This window comes from Asterias rubens, chromosome 1, assembly GCF_902459465.1.
Source record: "Asterias rubens chromosome 1, eAstRub1.3, whole genome shotgun sequence".
Classification (NCBI taxonomy): Eukaryota; Metazoa; Echinodermata; class Asteroidea; order Forcipulatida; family Asteriidae; genus Asterias; species Asterias rubens.
In genome coordinates, this window is record NC_047062.1 from 24,984,163 (window position 1) to 25,004,540 (window position 20,378).

General features: G+C 39.3%; 1 protein-coding gene across 1 annotated transcript in view; it reads left to right on the top strand.

Annotated features, from left to right (window-relative positions):
• LOC117289698 (kinetochore-associated protein 1-like) overlaps positions 1 to 20,378 on the top strand; it is a 65,831-nt gene that overhangs the window by 15,538 nt on the left and 29,915 nt on the right. The window contains exons 14-27 of the mRNA XM_033770977.1: positions 638 to 853; positions 2,010 to 2,084; positions 3,622 to 3,683; positions 4,725 to 4,833; positions 5,995 to 6,147; positions 8,060 to 8,116; positions 8,809 to 8,925; positions 9,694 to 9,756; positions 10,151 to 10,279; positions 11,010 to 11,153; positions 12,390 to 12,494; positions 13,191 to 13,294; positions 13,975 to 14,074; positions 19,073 to 19,210. Of these exons, the coding sequence (XP_033626868.1) occupies positions 638 to 853; positions 2,010 to 2,084; positions 3,622 to 3,683; positions 4,725 to 4,833; positions 5,995 to 6,147; positions 8,060 to 8,116; positions 8,809 to 8,925; positions 9,694 to 9,756; positions 10,151 to 10,279; positions 11,010 to 11,153; positions 12,390 to 12,494; positions 13,191 to 13,294; positions 13,975 to 14,074; positions 19,073 to 19,210 (1,572 nt within the window). The remainder of the gene's footprint in view (positions 1 to 637; positions 854 to 2,009; positions 2,085 to 3,621; positions 3,684 to 4,724; positions 4,834 to 5,994; positions 6,148 to 8,059; positions 8,117 to 8,808; positions 8,926 to 9,693; positions 9,757 to 10,150; positions 10,280 to 11,009; positions 11,154 to 12,389; positions 12,495 to 13,190; positions 13,295 to 13,974; positions 14,075 to 19,072; positions 19,211 to 20,378) is intronic.

Sequence of the window (20,378 nt, forward strand, 5' to 3'; positions counted from 1 at the left end):
TTCATAAAGTATCAAATCTGTATTGAGAAAGAATAACCACACAAAATAATCTTACTACTTTTCCAGTTTACTTATATAAATTAGGTAATTGTTTGTTGTTTATTGCTTGATTATAACCCTGTTAAAAGAGGGCAACCAATTTAATTCAGCTGGTGATTTGTAGCCCACACGTACAATCAATACAAGATTCCAAGATTTCCAAGACAAAACGAAACAAATTCATAATTGACCAAATATTTCAGCGTAAAACAACAGAAACACACCCAATTCATGTATCTTTTTTTCTTGGTTTGGATCTTAAGAGAGCAGCCCATTTAGCCAGTCTGATGATTTATAGCACACATGGTCAAAAAATACATCAAGATGGATAAATATTTGTTTGTTATCGACCAGACATTCAGAATAAAACACAACACTGGAACCGAACCCATGCTACCATTGATTCTCTTGTTTTTCAAAGTTTTGTTTTATCCTGACTGAATTATAATGATAAAACACAATAACAGTATCAAACCCAAACCCATGTTGCTTTTTCCTTGGTTTATGGCAAAACATTTACTGGTTTTCAAAAGTTAGTACTTTTTGTCCCAGTTAGTTTTGAATCAGTGTAATAAATGTGAATAATTCCTCACCGCAGTTGGTGTTCAAAGTCAAAGCCGGTACACTTCTAGAGAAGTCGTCTCCCTGGACTGTATCCCTACATCAAGACCCTGACGCAGCGTCACTGACTACACAGCTGATTGAATGTCTAGATCATATCCAAGATGAGACATTTGTGACAGAGAAATGTATCCAAGCTACCCAACCAACCTTTGAGGAAATGTTCGAGCTAGTCAGCTACGCTCGTAAGAGGGTATGTAGTGTAAGCCAATGTTGCATTGTTCATTTTGATTTTATGAAGGTGCTGCAGTTGGGACATACTCATGCAGCACCATAGAAATAGAACCCGGAGAACGCTGAGCTCGGCCACCCTCTGTGTCGTCTGTGGACGCAGCGTATCGATCCCGCGAGATACTTGGATACTCGTGTATGGCAAAATGATCATCGCGTGAGACGCGCGTATGGCTATAGTGGCAAGATGTCAGCGCACATAGAACGTTTCTAGTGTGTTCATTGATCAATGATGATGTCATTGTATGGCGAAATTGTATGGCAGCACTACTTGTGAATACTTTCTCTCATATTTGTTTTTATGTAGTTAAGAAAAAGAGAGGAATCAGTTCTTTTAATGTTGTTTTGGGGGCTGTTTTTTATCTATCAGTTGTTCCATTCACTTTAAACTTCCTTTTTGAGAAAAGTAGATTTTGCAATTCTTTGTGTGCATATAAGGGTGGTCAGGTTGGCGGAAGGGTACTGGTATAATTCCTCGCCTCCACTTCTGGTCTGTGACTCTAGTTCGAATCACGCTGGTGTGCTATTTGGATTGGGTTCAAAAGGAAATAAGTAAACAAAATATCAAGTGTTTATTTTTTGAAAGGAGCGAGGATGCGTGGTCTGATGGTTGATCTATTAATATTTTAAATTTTTTTTACAAAATTTAATGTATTTTCTATAGGTTTTATATATATTTCTATTTGATATGGTATTTGATGTGCAATTTTTATGACGTTTTTGTCCTTGTGCCCTTTTGTTCCTTTGTTATTTTTATTGTCTGGATCGCTTTTAGATGATTAGTGATTATTTTCGCTTTTTGGTTATCCGCAGGCTTGTTCTCTGTGTAGTCATATTTTTATTGCCTATTCTTTTTATGTTCTGTTTGCCTGGAAATAAATAAATAAAGTACATAAAAATACTCAAACAAGTCCCCAGAAATGCATTGGTTCTTCAGATTGAAACAGACTTAAAACAATCAGATTTCTTTATTGGTCAAATATTATGCGCAATACATAATTGAACCTGTCCCTTTACAGAAGTGTTGAGCAATATACATGTAGGCTTACACTAATTTATTTGTATGACTGATAACATTGGGTTGTAACTGTGATTTTAATATTTATTTGTTATTGAAGCTTTTGAAGCAGATTTCCTCCGAACCAGCAACCATTGAAACTGAGAATCAGGCGGTTTCTAAACTGATGACAAGGGTGAGTAGATCGTGCCTGAGATTTGCTCAGGATTATTCTTGTTTTCAGGATTTGTTCCTACATTTTAATTTGTTTAAAGGAAGTATCGTGGCTGAGCGGTTAAGGGCACCGAATTCAAACTCTGGTGTTCCTGATCAGCAGGGTGTGGGTTCGAATCCCCAGCCGTGACACTTGTGTCCTTAAGAAAGACACTTAACCATTGCTTCATCCTTCGGATGGGACGTAAAGCCGTTGGTCCCATGTGTTGTGTAACGCATGTAAAAGAACCCAGCGCACTTATCGAAAAGAGAAGGTGTTCGCCCCGGTGTTCCTGGCTGTGGTTGCTGTATGCGCCGTAGCACCTTGTAAACCCTTAGAAGGTGCTAAATAATTGGGTCTCAGAATTTATCACTGCAATAACATCTTTCTGAAAGTTTGTATATATACTCAGCGCCTTGAGTACCTTGTTTGGTAGATACGTGCGCTATATAGGACTTCGATATTATTATTATTATTATTATTATTATTATTATTATTATTATTATTATTATTATTATTATTATTATTATTATTATTATTATTATTATTATTATTATTATTATTATTATTATTATTATTATTATTATTATTATTATTATTATTATTATTATTATTATTATTATTATTATTATTATTATTATTATTATTATTATTATTATTATTATTATTATTATTATTATTATTATTATTATTATTATAGTTTGCAGATATTTTTTAATAATGAAGGACTACAATGCACACAGGGCTATAATTTGGGACAAAAATACACGAGACTGAAGGGCGTGTAGCTCAAAATGATTACTGATCCAGAAATTTTGGTACACAAACTAAATCAAAATTAGAGAAAACTTCCCGAGTCTTTACATAGTTTAGAGAGAGTGTCAGCGAAGATTGATCTCATCTGTCTTTTTAGCATTAACTAAACTTTATTAACAGCTTTATTCCACATACTGCATCTCTTTGGAACTCCCTGCCTTGTGCATGTTTCCCTTCATTCTACAACCTAGACTGTTTTAAATCCATTGGACACTTTCGATAAAAAGTATTGTCCAAGGTCCACCCTTCGTGTATCAAAACTTATATATAAAATAACAAACCTGTGAAAATTTAGGCTCAATTGGTCATAGAAGTCGGGAGAAAATAACGGAAAAACCCATCTTGTTTTCGCACGTTTCACCGTGTCATGACATGTGTTTAAAATAAATCCGTAATTCTCGATATCAAATTTTTTTATTTTTTTTATGTCTTCTCAAAAAGTAAAGCATTTAATGGAATAATATTTCAAGAGAAGTCTTTCACCATTACCTTCTGTAAACCCTGTAAGTTATTTGTAAATCTGTGAACTTAATAAAAAACAATCTGCTCCGAAAGTGTCCAATGGCTTTAAGAGTAATATCAATTCCTACCTTCAGCTCTCCTGAGTTCTTTTCACTTTCATAATTTCTGTTAAAGGTTTATGGCAATTATGGTTTACTTTATAAAATACATTGCATTTGTTTGTTTGTTTGTTTACCTGCAGGTCTTGGAAGTACTTCATCGGCTAGGAACATATCAAATGGTTTTTGGATACCAGAGTTTCAGGTGTGTTACAAGTCAAGTCATAAACATGTCATTTAAAGGCAAAGTATACCTTACGTTTGATTGTTTGATTGTTTAATTCTTTATAATTAAGGGAATCAATGTGTGGTGAAGAGGTTTTCAACTAGTAGTTGAACCCGCCGAGGCCTGGTTCTTGATAATTTTACCGAGACGAAGTCGAGGTAAATTGTCAATGATTACTTTCAGCACAACACCCCTCCAGCTATGAAATGGTAAACAACTCCTTATGAGGAGATTGCTGTGCGGGTTGCGCATATCGCGTGATGAGGCACAACTGTCGACCAATAGGAATAAAAACACTGTCTTATAAGCACAGGTGCAAGCTCGCGTGTTACGCCCATGTTTCAACACTTTTTACTGGTCATTATCGAAGGTTTAAACACCCCTCACATGACGCGCTTTCCACCAATAGGAATAGCAAAACTGTCTTAGGTATTTATGAATGTAAATTTATACAATCAAACTAACTTTTAAAGTTTTGTCTTAACAGGGGGTAAAGTTTTTTAGATAATTGTAAATCCAGTGCGAATATGTCCACGTGGGAAGGATAATTCCTAAAAGAAATACACATTCTGAGACACGCATCTCAGATTCAATTTTAGGGGCATCAAAACTGATATCTTTTTAAATAACCACATCACAAAGTTTTTACTGCTGTTAATTTTAAGAGTGATTGCCAAACGAATACCTTCTCTTTAAATGCACATTCTGTATCTACTACAAAATGAGGAAATATAATTAGATGTTGCAAACTGCTTACCAACCAAAAGGACTCAAGGTATAAAATGCAAAAATAGTTTATTACAAAATGAAGGGGATGCTGCCAAAATTAATTAGTTTGTAATGCATAATCGAGAAATAACTTGCAGTGGCCAGAAAACTGGGAGTACGCACGACATGAAATTTATACTTCAAAAATTACTTCAGCATTGTTGCAAAAGTTCAAGCTGAAAAGAAATGAGGAAGCCTATTTACAAGGTTTGGAACCAGAAGTTGATGTGTGTTGGTTGTTGTATTACACAGTGGCAGGCATTGGGATCAATTTCTTCATGCTGACATGCTTCAGGAATTACTCCATTGGTTATCCATGGGACATATAGCTAAGGCAGTAGTCGTCTGGCGAAGACACAAGGTAAGCTGGCTGAACTCTCTAATTACAACTCATCAAGGCCCAATTTCATGAAGCCTGTAAGCACAAAAACTTGCTAAGCACAGAAAAAGACTTGCTGAGAAAAAAACATGTGAACAGCCAAGATTCCACAAAGTTGACATTGTTGCAATTGTTGTCCTACTCATTTTTTTTGCTTAGCAAAGAAACAAGCTGAGCCGTATTTTCCACTTACTATGGAATTGGGCCCATGAGTTATTTGATTGCAAAGAGGAATGCCCATAAGCCTTAAAATTACCACTTAAAGGCAGTGGACACTATTGGTAATTACTCAAAATAATTATTATCATAAAACCTTTCTAGATTACGAGTAATGGGGAGAGGTTGATAGTATAAAACATTGTGAGAAACAGCTCCCTCTGAAGTGACGCAGTTTTCGAGAAAGAAGTAATTTTCTAAGAATTTGATTTCAAGACCTCAGATTTAGAATTTGAGGTTTCGAAATCAAGCATCTGAAAGCACACAACTTTGTGTGACCATGGTGCGAAATGGGTGTAATTATAATTGTTAAATGATTTATTTCAACACAACACCCCTCCAGCTATGAAATGGTAAAGCCCTCCACCGATATCGGGTAAACAACTCCTTATAAGGGAATGCTGTGCGTGTCGCGCGTATTGCGTGATGTGGCACAACGGTTTCAGCCGTTGCTCTCGACCAATAGGAATGAAGAAACTGTCTTAAAAGAACAGGTGCAAACTCGCGTGTCACGCCCATGAATTAACACTTTATACCGGTCATAAACAAAGGTTTATACACACCCACGTGACGCGCTCTCCACCAATAGGAATAGCGAAACTGTCTGAGGTGTTTATGAAGATCCGATAACGACTGATTGAGCTTAAATTTTAATTTTCACAGGTTTGTTATTTGATGCATATGTTGCAATACACGGATGACAACTTGAGAGCCTTTAGGGACAGATGATCTGACCGTATACAAAACGAGTGTAGTGCAGTTGATAGTAAGGCTGTTTGTACAAGCTTTCGGATGAACACTTGAACACTTTTTGGGCAATTACTTTTGGTTATACTGATGAAGTAATGAGTACATCAAAATACTGCAAATCTAGGGTATATTGTGAGAGTTGTTTAGTAGAGTTTACAAACTGTTTTTATTTCACAGGCAAACATTGAAAGTAACTTCACATCTGGTGGTGAAGAGAATCTGGAATCGATTCTGACCTCTATACCTGAGAGTACACCCTCATCTGAGATCATACCTTGGCTTAGAGAAGACCTCGTCCCATTTGTCATCCATAGGTTTCCTGTTGGCAAGGTAAGGCAGTCACTATCATGCCTCTTTCATTTCACTTTATTTATTTATGGTTGTGAAGCCAAAGGGTTCTCAGAAAAGTGAACTTAAAGGCAGTGGACACTATTGGTAATTACTCAAAATAATTATTGGCATAAAACCTCACTTGGTGACGAGTAATGGGGAGAGATTGATGGTATAAAACATTGTGAGAAACGGCTCCCTCTGAAGGGCAAATTTGTGTGGATCATTGTATTCTAGTTTTAAAACATCTCTCCAACCATATGCATATTATAAAAAACTGTTATCCAAACGCTTTTTATAGACCAACTCGTCCGATCCAAGGCAACATGTTCCTTTAATCACTGAATCCAAAAGAGAAAAGACAAGGAAGTGATTTTTAGTTTTAGAGAGGAAAACCCCTGGGAATTTTTGCTTGTGCACATGCCTACTCCACATCACTAGGTAGGCCTGGGCGAATAATTTGAATATCCGGTTAATGGCAAAGAGTTTTTCCAAACCATAATTGCAAATACCGTTTTTGACCTAACCGGATATCCGCAAGGGACGCGGATACCTTTTAATAAACCGGATAGTCCTCTAACTACAACTAAGAAACTGGATTCCTATAATATCCGCGATCGTCGGGCGACGACCGATAGGAATGTTTTGTCTGAATCCTTATGAACTTCAATTAAGACAGCATAAAACAGCATAAAATTAATATTCATAAATACCTCAGACAGTTTCGCTATTCCTATTGGTGGAGAGCGCGTCACGTGGGTGTGTATAAACCTTTGTTTATGACCAGTAAAAAGTGTTGAAACATGGGCATGACACGCGAGCTTGCACCTGTGCTTATAAGACAGTTTCTTCATTCCTATTGGTCGAGAGCAATGGCCGGGACAGTTGTGCCACATCACGGCGATACGCGCGACGAGCACAGCATTCCCTTATTAGGAGTTGATTACCTGAGGGCGGCGGAGGGCCTGACCATTTCATAGCTGGAGGGGTGTTGTGTTGAAAGAAATCATTGAACAATTATAATTTTTGCATTTATTTTACTTTTTGACCAAAAGTGTTGATGTTTTTGACCAAAAAGGTATTTATGAATGGGAAACAAAGTGTGTTGAACCGAGGCCTGGTTCTTGATACCAGGCCTCGTTGAGATTAAACCACTAGTTAAACCTGTTCACCACACATTGATTCCCTTGTTTAAATATGCTCACCTCCGTAAAGAGTTAAAACAATGACATTTCCAACGTATTGTTCAAAGATTGACTCTTCACGTAGAGTCAACCAGGCAAACAGTTAACCGAATACCAAATTTCAATATTCGCCTAGCACTAGAGTGACCTTCTTCACTTACTAGCGCAGAAATCCGGTGCTTGCACAGTAAGCGGAGAATGGTGGTCGTAAGCACAGAATTCAAAGGTACTCAGAGCCATGAAGTTGAGTCCTACAAGATTACTACAATACTTCTTTTCTGGATCATCATTTCTTCATCCTGAGACAGTTTGTATCCAGAATTGCACATCATCAGCCATCCTTCACACTGACACAACTTTGGTAGTCTTTCACTGATTCAGTCATGTTGGGATCAAGAGATTTGAGTGATTCATGCAATCAGTCACCAGATATCTTCTTTTTTTTTTTTGTGAGATTCCTTCTTTGAAATTCTTACCAATAATCGCCAAGATTTCAATGCATTTGCCGAAAAACACAAGGTTGTAGAATGTCTTCTAGATGTTTGGGTTTGAACAAAGAAAAATCAACTTTAGCGAGACTTGAATCAACAAGCTCCAGATAAACGTACCGATGCTCTACCAATTGAGCTTTCCAGCCCTATGTTCAAATTCAACCTATTTATAAAACTAACCCAGTCACTTTCCCTTATGGTGTAACTTGACTTTCTCTATTATGTTCTACTCTCCAGAAATTTCTTGCATGCTGGATGGAAGAAAGAGCCAGAAATATGGAGATATCAGAAAAGGTATGATTTGTCTCTTTGTTGTATTGTTCTTTCATAACTAGCCTGCTGCAAAGTTTACAGTTAAAGGAACACGTTGCCTTGGATCGGACGAGTTGGTCTATAAAAAGCGTTTGTTATAAAATGCATATGGTTGGAAAGATGTTGTAAAAGTAGAATACAATGATCCACACAAACATGCCTCGAAATTGCACGGTTTTCCTTTTATCTCGTCGACTAACACGGTCGGCCATTTATGGGACCGTGTTAGTTCACAAAGTAAAAGGAAAACCACGCAATTTCCAAGACAAACTTGTGTGGATCATTGTATTCTACTTATAAAACATATTTCCAACCATATGCATTTTATGACAAACGGTTACGAACGCTTTTTATAGACCAACTCGTCCGATGTTCGACATGTTCCTTTAACAAATCCTTAAAAACTCTGTGGTTTCTCCAAGCCTGGAATTTCATTAATTTCAGAAGGAAACTTTCTTTGGAAAGTCTATGGGAAACTTTTAAAGGGGCACCAAGGCCAAGACCAGGGGCAACAGAAGCCATGGCCCTCGTCTTGGCATCTGTGTAATTCCACGCCTGTTTCTCCAGCAAGCTTGTGCTGTCTCCACGCACCTCTTCAATGTCTTTTGTAGACCGTATTATTTTCAAAGTTCCTCACCCGATTTTAAGTCCAAGATTGTTGTTTTCCCTTTTAGATGAGCTGGCCTGGTAACTCTCTGGAGTTTGCTAATCTCTTCTTCAATGCAAGCCAGCATAAGTCATCTTCAGCATGTGGTCGACAGCTTGCTACTCCAGCACAATTCTCTACAGAGGTAAAACACAAGACTTATAGGGAACACGATGCCTTGGATCGGACGAGTTGGTCTATAAAAAGGGTTTGTAACCGTTTTTTATAAAATGCACACGGTTGGAAAGATGTTTTAAAAGTAGAATACAATGATCCACACAAGTTTACCTCGAAATTGCGTGGTTTTCCTTTTACTGTGCGAACTAACACGGTCGGCCATTTATAGGAGTAAAAAATTTGACTCCCATAAATGGCCGACCATGTTAGTCGACGAGGTAAAAGGAAAACCGTGCAATTTCGAGGCATGTTTGTGTGGATCACTGTATTCTACTTTTACAACATCTTTCTACCCATATGCATTTTATTAAAAAAACGGTTACAAACGCTTTTCAAAGACCAACTCGACCGATCCAAGGCAACGTGTTCCTTTAATTCTCTGACGATGCACATGATGTTTTTAGCTTTGCACTCTGTGGATAATAGGAATTAGCTGTTACTAGTAAATTCAAATGTTTGATTTATATATCGTTGTAATTGTCTTCAAAAAAATAACAAACGCTACACAGTGCGGGACCCATTGACCTTGACTACCAGTTCAAACGGAAAGTTGAAACGACATCAACATTCACTCACAATTTAATGGCATCACTCAGGAACACGTGGTTTTTGTAGTTGACAAAACTGAATGTCTTATTGTTGCTGTGTTATGCTGAGACTCTAAGAGTTGTCTAGAAGTCTAACAATCTGTTGACATATTTGATTAAGTTTGTACTAATTTCTTATTTTCTTTCAGGTGTGCAACCTCTCTGCGGGTAACTCCAAGAAACTCACTGAGGATGATCTTGATGAGAAAGAGGTAATCACAGATTTTGTTTTACTCACAGAGATTGTAACTTCAAAGCGATTAAATCTTGACCGCTGATTGTTATTTTGCAGTAACATGATTGCTAGTCTTGATAACTTTCTCCATGCATGGGAAAAGGGGAATTGTTGTCTTTTCTGAGTTTTTAGATGGTAATGCTCTTTGATTTGAAGTGATAATAACCAAGCCAATAATTTTGTTCAAAAAAAATTGTTTGAATGGAGACTGGAGTCTCCAGTTTTTATCACTATCAGTGTAGAGTAAAACAAGTATACATAGATCAACAATTATTTGCTTAGAACCTCTTTCCAGAGAAAATTGTAGAAACCATTCCCTGCTCGATTATGTACCAAAGAGTTTCCTACTTATTGACTTTTTTTTTCTATAGGTGATCAATGCAGAGTTTGACTGTACAGAGGCTGTGTGTAAACTACAGGACTTGATTAAACATCTGAAGGAGCTATTGAGACTACATACAAAGTATCAATGCAAACTATCACTGGCGGACTACTCACAGGTATTTCATAATTTAGTACTTTCTACTACTACTACTACTATTATCTTCTTGATTTAATGGTTCAAGGCAATGCCTTTAAGGTCGAGTGGGTGACCATTTTGGCAAGCACCTTCAACCTGTATTTAAAGCACCTTCTTTGGCCCCTTTTCATCACTTAATAAGGTAGTGTACTCCATAGAAATGTTATATTGTGCAAATATTGTAGTACCTTGATCATCATTTATGTCCCTAGTCATCACTTGTATACTTAAAGCCATTGGACACTTTCGGTACAGACAAAAAAAAGTTCACAAATAACTTACAGGGTTTACAGAAGGTAATGGTGAAAGACTTCTCTTGAAATATTATTCCATGAAATGCTTTACTTCGAGACTTACGGATTTATTTTAAATACATGTCATGACACAGCGAAACGTGCGAAAACAAGAGTGGGTTTTCCCGTTATTTTCTCCCGACTCCAATGACCGATTGAGCCTTAATTTTCACAGGTTTGTTATTTTATATATAAGTTGTGGTACACGAAGTGTGGGCCTTGGACGATACTGTTTACCGAAAGGGTCCAATGGCTTTAAACTGTTCTTTGAATTGTCTCTTCTTCTTTATGTAAATTCTAAGGGGTTACACCATACCCTTCTCAGCTCTATATTTGATAATAAGTGGGGAATCTCTATGACTATGAAATAGGGTTTTGATTTCCAAGAATTGATCACTTATTCCCCTTATTTACCAGGAGACAACCAGCACCTTGGTGTTCCGGATGCTTGATCGCGTCGCAGCTCCGGAACTAATTCCTGGCACGATAGCAAAGCTGGTCCAACCTTACATTCAAGAACACAACCTGAATGGAGATAAGTTACTGCTGCATTATATACAGGTCAGTTCATACTACTATAACATAAAACCAACCGTGTCCATTGCACACAATAATTTGTACAAATATGTTTTCTTGATAACTTGTTGATTGGACCAAGTGTAATCTTTCAAAAAACACTATGCCTTAATGTCAAAAGGTTTTTCTCGAAACAAGAGGATTAAAAGTTGAATGTGATTTTCCTTCAACCAATGATTTATCATCCCTCGACATGTTTCTTTCAACCAGATTTGTCCTTGTTTTAAGATTTTTTCTTTAAACTAGAAGATTGAATGAATGAATTCACTCTTTGAAAATTTGTCATACCATTCCTTCAAAGCAAGGCTGTGCCAACTCTTACTGTTTTCTGAGAGTTTTACTAAGGGAATCAATGTGTGGTGAAGAGGTTTTCAACCGGTGGTTTAATCCCAACGAGGCCTGGTTCTTGATAATTTTACCGAGACGAAGTCGAGGTAAATTATCAAGAACCAGGCCTCGGCCGGTTTAAACCACTAGTTGAAAACCGATTCAACACACTTTGATTCCCATTCATAAATACCTTTTTGGTCAAAAAGTAAAATAAATGCAAAAATTTTAATTGTTAAATGATTTCTTTCAACACAACACCCCTCCAGCTATGAAATGGTAAAGCCCTCCGCCGCCCTTGGGTAAACAACTCCTTATAAGGGAATGCTGTGCGCGTTGTGCGTATCGCATGATTTGGCACAACTGTTTTAGCCGTTGCTCTTGACAAATAGGAATGAAGAAACTTATAAGAACAGGTGCAAGGTCGCGTGTCACGCCCATGAATTAACACTTTTCACCGGTCATAAACAAAGGTTTATACACACACCCACGTGACGCGCTCTCCACCAGTAGGAATAGCGAAACTGTCTGAGGTATTTATGAATAAAAATTCATTTCAAAGACCAATGATGGACTGTCCCTTTATGACTGGCATCCCGAACAAAAAGATTGGCTAAGTAGGGCTGGATAGCCCAGTTGATAGAGCGCTCCTACTTGAATCCAGAGTTCATTGCTTTAAGTCCTGCTCCATTTAATTTTTCTTTGTTCAGACCCAAACTTTTTTTTTTTTTTTTTTTTTTTTTTTATTCATTCCATTATGCGACAAAAAACATACAAATACAAAAAAATCACAGAAAAAACAAACAACAGGATTAATGATATATTCTTAAGATCCAATGAATATTCATTTGAAAAGATGCACCATTCCTATATTTTATTTTGTTTTTTCCCCAGGACCTGCTGAAAAGCTACGCCCAGGGTCGGAGTGTCACCTACGTGTATGAAGCTTTCTGGGAAGCTAAAACCATTGCAATCATCCACTGCATCAAAGATATCGAGGTAGGAAACCATAATAATAAATAATAATTACAACATTTATAGAGTGCTAAATACGGAAGTTTGTACGCGCTATAACCAGATTGACAGAACAGATGGGTTTTAAGTTGAGATTTGAAAGTGTCCAATGAAGGAGCTGCTTGAATGTGGGTAGGTAGCTTGTTCCAAAGTGTAGGAGCTATGACTGAAAAGACGATGCGTAGAATGATTATACAGAAACAAATGGTCTCTAGTCTAAGGGGTTAATAATAATAATAATAATAATAATAACAATTCTTATATAGCGCATTTCACAATAACCGTACCAATGCGCTTTACATTAGTACCCTGGTTATAGGGCCAATAACACCCCGTTAATGTTTCTCAACTCCCTTGGGAGTATACAGCCCTGAGCTGCCTGTAAGGCGCTTGTGGCTTTTCATACACAATATCAACCTCTACCCTCGCAGGTACCCATTTATACCCCTGGGTGAAGAGAAGCAATTATAGTAAAGTATCTTGCTCAAGGACACAAGTGTCACGACCGGAATTCGAACCCACACTCCGGTGACTGCACCAGAACTTGAATTTGATGCTCTTTACCACTCGGCAATGACACTCGGTTAATGACAAAAATATTTCTAACTGTTTTCATGCTAAGATTGTGAGAGGCCATTGATCCTCATTGGTTTCTCATAATGTTTTTGTTGTTCCACACAGTGTAAATGTCTAGCAATCTACTCTCTGATGATCAGTGCCTCAATGCCATGGAATGACAAGATGGAACAACTCGTACATCAAGGACTCAGCCTCAAGCATCCAAAGTTAGTCATAGTAGTAATGTCAGGGCTTGAAATGAACACTGGACTATGCAGGCCCGAGGCCTGTGATTTCAGCTTTGGGGCAAGCCCGGTGGTCTTTTTCGCTCGGCCCCAGCGGCCAGTCTATCCAGGACCTCTGGGATGGGCTAATCGCTTACACAGATTCTTTTTCAGGAATTACGTCATGCGTACAGTGCATATAAATATGGCGCAGTGTGAGTGTCATGCATGATGGGACTGCGCATTATTAAACCGATGAGCGTGCATGATGCGTTTGCCCATCCCAGCGCCTTTGGTTAAAGCAGGTGCTGGGGACGATTGAAGGTAGTCTTGTGTTTTTCAATGGGAGACTTTTGGGACGCTTGGTGGCAGCAGACTTACCAGGTAAATTACATTGTTCTCGGTAATGTGCGCAAGCTCAGAGCTACGTAAAAAATGGAAATTTACCTGGTAAGTCTGCTGCCACCTAGCGCCTCAAAGTTTCCCATTGAATAAAATACCTCTTTTTGTAATATACTAATTATCTTTCAATTCTCTTTCAAAAGTATCAAAGTACACTTACACATAAAGGCACATGAAATAGATCTTCCCTGAAGGGTGGCTGTTTAACTCATTTTGAGTCTGGTCTCGTAAAATAAACTCTGGTCCACCGATGATATAAATATTATTTTCACTTTCTACAGAGTTGAAGAGCTACGTGGCAAGTACAAGTTGGTTCAACTTAAAAAAATGCTGGCTAAATATGACCTTCGACATGACAACGTACGCAAGGATAATGCCTGGGTAAGTGAGAATTCATACCTACCTTGGATAGATCAATGATTTGTTATATGAAAGTAGGTACAGTCGTTCTATCAGTTTCTACTGGATTGGTTGATTACTGCTCTTCTGTGGAAGTTGTTACATCAATTGAAGTATCGCTGACACTTATAGGATTGATACGTCATCAAAGGGTGAGCTTGGTCGTCTAGCGGTTCAGAACCTTGCTCTAGAATGCATGGGTCATAGGTTTGCAGTCCCATTTCAAGTTGTATGCCTTGGTCGTCTAGCGGTTCAGAACCTTGCTCTAGAATGCATGGGTCATAGGTTTGCAGTCCCATTTCAAGTTGTATGCCTTGGTCGTCTAGCGGTACAGAACCTTGCTCTAGAATGCATGGGTCATAGGTTTGCAGTCCCATTTCAAGTTGTATGCCTTGGTCGTCTAGCGGTTCAGAACCTTGCTCTAGAATGCATGGGTCATAGGTTTGCAGTCCCATTTCAAGTTGTATGCCTTGGTCGTCTAGCGGTTCAGAACCTTGCTCTAGAATGCATGGGTCATAGGTTTGCAGTCCCATTTCAAGTTGTATGCCTTGGTCGTCTAGCGGTACAGAACCTTGCTCTAGAATGCATGGGTCATAGGTTTGCAGTCCCATTTCAAGTTGTATGCCTTGGTCGTCTAGCGGTTCAGAACCTTGCTCTAGAATGCATGGGTCATAGGTTTGCAGTCCCATTTCAAGTTGTATGCCTTGGTCGTCTAGCGGTTCAGAACCTTGCTCTAGAATGCATGGGTCATAGGTTTGCAGTCCCATTTCAAGTTGTATGCCTTGGTCGTCTAGCGGTTCAGAACCTTGCTCTAGAATGCATGGGTCATAGGTTTGCAGTCCCATTTCAAGTTGTATGCCTTGGTCGTCTAGCGGTTCAGAACCTTGCTCTAGAATGCATGGGTCATAGGTTTGCAGTCCCATTTCAAGTTGTATGCCTTGGTCGTCTAGCGGTTCAGAACCTTGCTCTAGAATGCATGGGTCATAGGTTTGCAGTCCCATTTCAAGTTGTATGCCTTGGTCGTCTAGCGGTTCAGAACCTTGCTCTAGAATGCATGGGTCATAGGTTTGCAGTCCCATTTCAAGTTGTATGCCTTGGTCGTCTAGCGGTTCAGAACCTTGCTCTAGAATGCATGGGTCATAGGTTTGCAGTCCCATTTCAAGTTGTATGCCTTGGTCGTCTAGCGGTTCAGAACCTTGCTCTAGAATGCATGGGTCATAGGTTTGCAGTCCCATTTCAAGTTGTATGCCTTGGTCGTCTAGCGGTTCAGAACCTTGCTCTAGAATGCATGGGTCATAGGTTTGCAGTCCCATTTCAAGTTGTATGCCTTGGTCGTCTAGCGGTTCAGAACCTTGCTCTAGAATGCATGGGTCATAGGTTTGCAGTCCCATTTCAAGTTGTATGCCTTGGTCGTCTAGCGGTTCAGAACCTTGCTCTAGAATGCATGGGTCATAGGTTTGCAGTCCCATTTCAAGTTGTATGCCTTGGTCGTCTAGCGGTTCAGAACCTTGCTCTAGAATGCATGGGTCATAGGTTTGCAGTCCCATTTCAAGTTGTATGCCTTGGTCGTCTAGCGGTTCAGAACCTTGCTCTAGAATGCATGGGTCATAGGTTTGCAGTCCCATTTCAAGTTGTATGCCTTGGTCGTCTAGCGGTTCAGAACCTTGCTCTAGAATGCATGGGTCATAGGTTTGCAGTCCCATTTCAAGTTGTATGCCTTGGTCGTCTAGCGGTTCAGAACCTTGCTCTAGAATGCATGGGTCATAGGTTTGCAGTCCCATTTCAAGTTGTATGCCTTGGTCGTCTAGCGGTTCAGAACCTTGCTCTAGAATGCATGGGTCATAGGTTTGCAGTCCCATTTCAAGTTGTATGCCTTGGTCGTCTAGCGGTTCAGAACCTTGCTCTAGAATGCATGGGTCATAGGTTTGCAGTCCCATTTCAAGTTGTATGCCTTGGTCGTCTAGCGGTTCAGAACCTTGCTCTAGAATGCATGGGTCATAGGTTTGCAGTCCCATTTCAAGTTGTATGCCTTGGTCGTCTAGCGGTTCAGAACCTTGCTCTAGAATGCATGGGTCATAGGTTTGCAGTCCCATTTCAAGTTGTATGCCTTGGTCGTCTAGCGGTTCAGAACCTTGCTCTAGAATGCATGGGTCATAGGTTTGCAGTCCCATTTCAAGTTGTATGCCTTGGTCGTCTAGCGGTTCAGAACCTTGCTCTAGAATGCATGGGTCATAGGTTTGCAGTCCCATTTCAAGTTGTATGCCTTGGTCGTCTAGCGGTTCAGAACCTTGCTCTAGAATGCATGGGTCATAGGTTTGCAGTCCCATTTCAAGTTGTATGCCTTGGTCGTCTAGCGGTTCAGAACCTTGCTCTAGAATGCATGGGTCATAGGTTTGCAGTCCCATTTCAAGTTGTATGCCTTGGTCGTCTAGCGGTACAGAACCTTGCTCTAGAATGCATGGGTCATAGCTTTGCAGTCCCATTTCAAGTTGTATGCCTTGGTCGTCTAGCGGTTCAGAACCTTGCTCTAGAATGCATGGGTCATAGGTTTGCAGTCCCATTTCAAGTTGTATGCCTTGGTCGTCTAGCGGTTCAGAACCTTGCTCTAGAATGCATGGGTCATAGGTTTGCAGTCCCATTTCAAGTTGTATGCCTTGGTCGTCTAGCGGTTCAGAACCTTGCTCTAGAATGCATGGGTCATAGGTTTGCAGTCCCATTTCAAGTTGTATGCCTTGGTCGTCTAGCGGTTCAGAACCTTGCTCTAGAATGCATGGGTCATAGGTTTGCAGTCCCATTTCAAGTTGTATGCCTTGGTCGTCTAGCGGTTCAGAACCTTGCTCTAGAATGCATGGGTCATAGGTTTGCAGTCCCATTTCAAGTTGTATGCCTTGGTCGTCTAGCGGTTCAGAACCTTGCTCTAGAATGCATGGGTCATAGGTTTGCAGTCCCATTTCAAGTTGTATGCCTTGCAGAGATACCAACATACACGATTTGGGCGTAGCAAATATGATTTCGAGCCGTGACTACGACGCTACGATAATACTCAATAAAACACGCTAAACAAGCCGGCCAATATAATTTTATTAAATCGTACAATACATGCAAACAACTAATGAACTATTAAGTGGAAATAAAAATTAAGAAAAATATCAAAACAATTGTAACAGAAAAGAAAAAAACACTTTTAATTTTAGAACGCAGTGTTGAATAATAGCGGCGAATTCAATCGAACAATGTACGTGTCTCGACGTAGTGATTGTTGCGTGCCCTCCCCCGCTGGCTGGCCGGCTGAGTGTGCATTTTTTACGCTAGTGCTTTTATGCTAGATCGTACCCATTGATCTCTATTACATGATGGGGGGAATAGTGCACACGTGCGTGGGGAATGGGGTTGTGTGTTGAGCTAACGTGTCACAGTAACCTCATTCCTCATGTATCCACTATTATTGTGCCCACGCTGGCTGTACATGTACTTTATCGAAGCTTGGCAAAAAAAGTACGAAATAATGGCGACAAAAAAAGGAGACCTTCTGAACAAAAATACCTTCAACTGAGTGGCCTGTGTGGTCTAAGCTAGACAGTTTCCATGTTTTCCTACCAGTAATTGTAGCGTCGATGTCCAGACAATGCCTTGACAATGCCCAAAATACGGACACGTATTTTTTGCCCAAAATCCGGACACGTTTTTTTTTTTTTTTTTTTTTTTTTTCTCCTCACTCTCCCAATAGCTTGTTGTTGCGTTTCTGATCATTAAAACAAAAACATTTAAGTAAGGCCACCCTTTTTTATGTTACATTTAAGTAAGACCACCCTTTTTTATGTTACATTTATTTTTGAAACATAGTCAGAAGATGAGGGAAATCAGGGTTTTTTTTCAATTTTTTTTTTCACTGGCCATTATAAACATTTGTAGCTGTTCTGTTGATGCATACAGGTAATTGTTATTTCACAACAATGCCTGAAAATGAGCTAATTAGCATTGTAGAGAGTAATAGAAAGATCGGTTTAGGGAGCCCAAGCTGCATTCGCCCTTAACATTTGGGAGATGCTACTCTTTTTTAAAATTCAATGTTGGCATCTCTGGCCTTGGTCGTCTAGCGGTTCAGAACCTTGCTCTAGAATGCATGGGTCATAGGTTTGCAGTCCCATTTCAAGTTGTATGCCTTGGTCGTCTAGCGGTTCAGAACCTTGCTCTAGAATGCATGGGTCATAGGTTTGCAGTCCCATTTCAAGTTGTATGCCTTGGTCGTCTAGCGGTTCAGAACCTTGCTCTAGAATGCATGGGTCATAGGTTTGCAGTCCCATTTCAAGTTGTATGCCTTGGTCGTCTAGCGGTACAGAACCTTGCTCTAGAATGCATGGGTCATAGGTTTGCAGTCCCATTTCAAGTTGTATGCCTTGGTCGTCTAGCGGTACAGAACCTTGCTCTAGAATGCATGGGTCATAGGTTTGCAGTCCCATTTCAAGTTGTATGCCTTGGTCGTCTAGCGGTACAGAACCTTGCTCTAGAATGCATGGGTCATAGCTTTGCAGTCCCATTTCAAGTTGTATGCCTTGGTCGTCTAGCGGTTCAGAACCTTGCTCTAGAATGCATGGGTCATAGGTTTGCAGTCCCATTTCAAGTTGTATGCCTTCGGGTTTATTTTCTGCTGGACTCAGAAAGCGCTCTATACAGTGCTTTTCTGGCATCGGTGATAAGGATAAAAACAACATTTTTTTTTTTTAACCCTGATGCAAAAAATTAACATCTTTTCTTCTTTTTTTTTCTTCGAGCCACGGTTGGGATTCCAATCCATTACTTAATTTTTCACAGAGTGGATGTCAATGGACAGCAAGCTTTCCTAGTGAAAAGTGATCGGCTCAAACTCCTGCTTTTTCTTTATGCTATATAGTTATGAAGACTACTGTGAAGGATCTACACAAATCTCTGTTCACCATGGAGGATTTATAGTATAGTACATCGTGTTTTTGTTCTTTCCAGATGGTGATTAAGAACATCCTCGTTAGTGACGGCTGTGATTGTCTTGGGGATGCTCTTCAAGTTGCTAAGACCTACAATCATTTATCCACAATAGATGTCTCCATTTTTAGGCTTAGGTTTCTCATTCAACATGACAGGGTAAGATTTTGACTAAATTGTTTTTGAGAACTTCACTCTTTCAAACCATCTAGTTTTCAACAAACACACAACATCACAACTAACAACTTGTCTCAATTTAGTTTAAACAACGGGAACAAATTATTCACATTTTCAGGGATTTTGTGCATATTTATATAAGACTTACTTAAATTGTGGCAATCAAAATAAGCATTGCTGATTTTGGATCTTTAAATGCTATTTACTTGACTTAGACAGTAATTCAGACAGAATATTAACTCTGGTATGACATTTATAATCAGTAAGTTTTCAGATTGAAACTATAATCAAACTTGCTTTTGATAATTTCAAATCGTGTTTTCTCTTTTTAATGTTTTCTCTTTTTAATGTACATGTGTATACACTTCTTTTAAAGTTACTGTGAATTTGCAAAAGCTTATAGCAAATACAAACAGTTTTTTTTTAAGGACCTGAGTGACGGTAACATCCTAAAATTGAGACTCACCTTAGCTCAATGTTGTCGGAATTAAGTCCTTGCTTACAGTGTGCATAAAAGTAGGTTTTGAAACTTTGCGTGGTGGAAGTACTAAAAGATGTTTGCAGTAACACCTCAAGTTTCTCTTTTGATTAGTGTTGGTTCTGACTCAACGTTTCGATCGGTATGTGTTTCACAAAACGTGTGCCATCATTAATTGTTTTACCTCGGTAACAAACTGTGAAGTTTGATTGGTGGAGAACCAATCACGTGATGTGCAACAAAAACTCATGTACCATGGCTAAGGATGCGCGCTACGCGTAATGCACAGCGCGGCGGGTACATGTAACATGAAAAGTGATGTTAACCGGTGTACATCACCTTTATCGTTCCCACCGTTGATCGATTTCCAGCGCTGTGAAGAAACACACGCGGGTTTGAGGGAACAGGTGAAAAATTGTTTCTTATTTGAACTGGTCGTCTGCTTATTAAACCATGATTAAACTCTGCATTACTCCGTCGTAATAATGTTTGACAGAACTTCAAGAAGAGGAATAACAATGTTACCAAGGTATAACAAAACAATTGTTGCGAGCTGTGACTGGGGTCCATGGGTTTTGTACACCCTCGGTGGCAAATGGCACCCTCGGCTTTGCCCCCTCGGGTGTACAAAACGCCATGGATCCCGTCACAGCGTGCAACAATTGTATACTG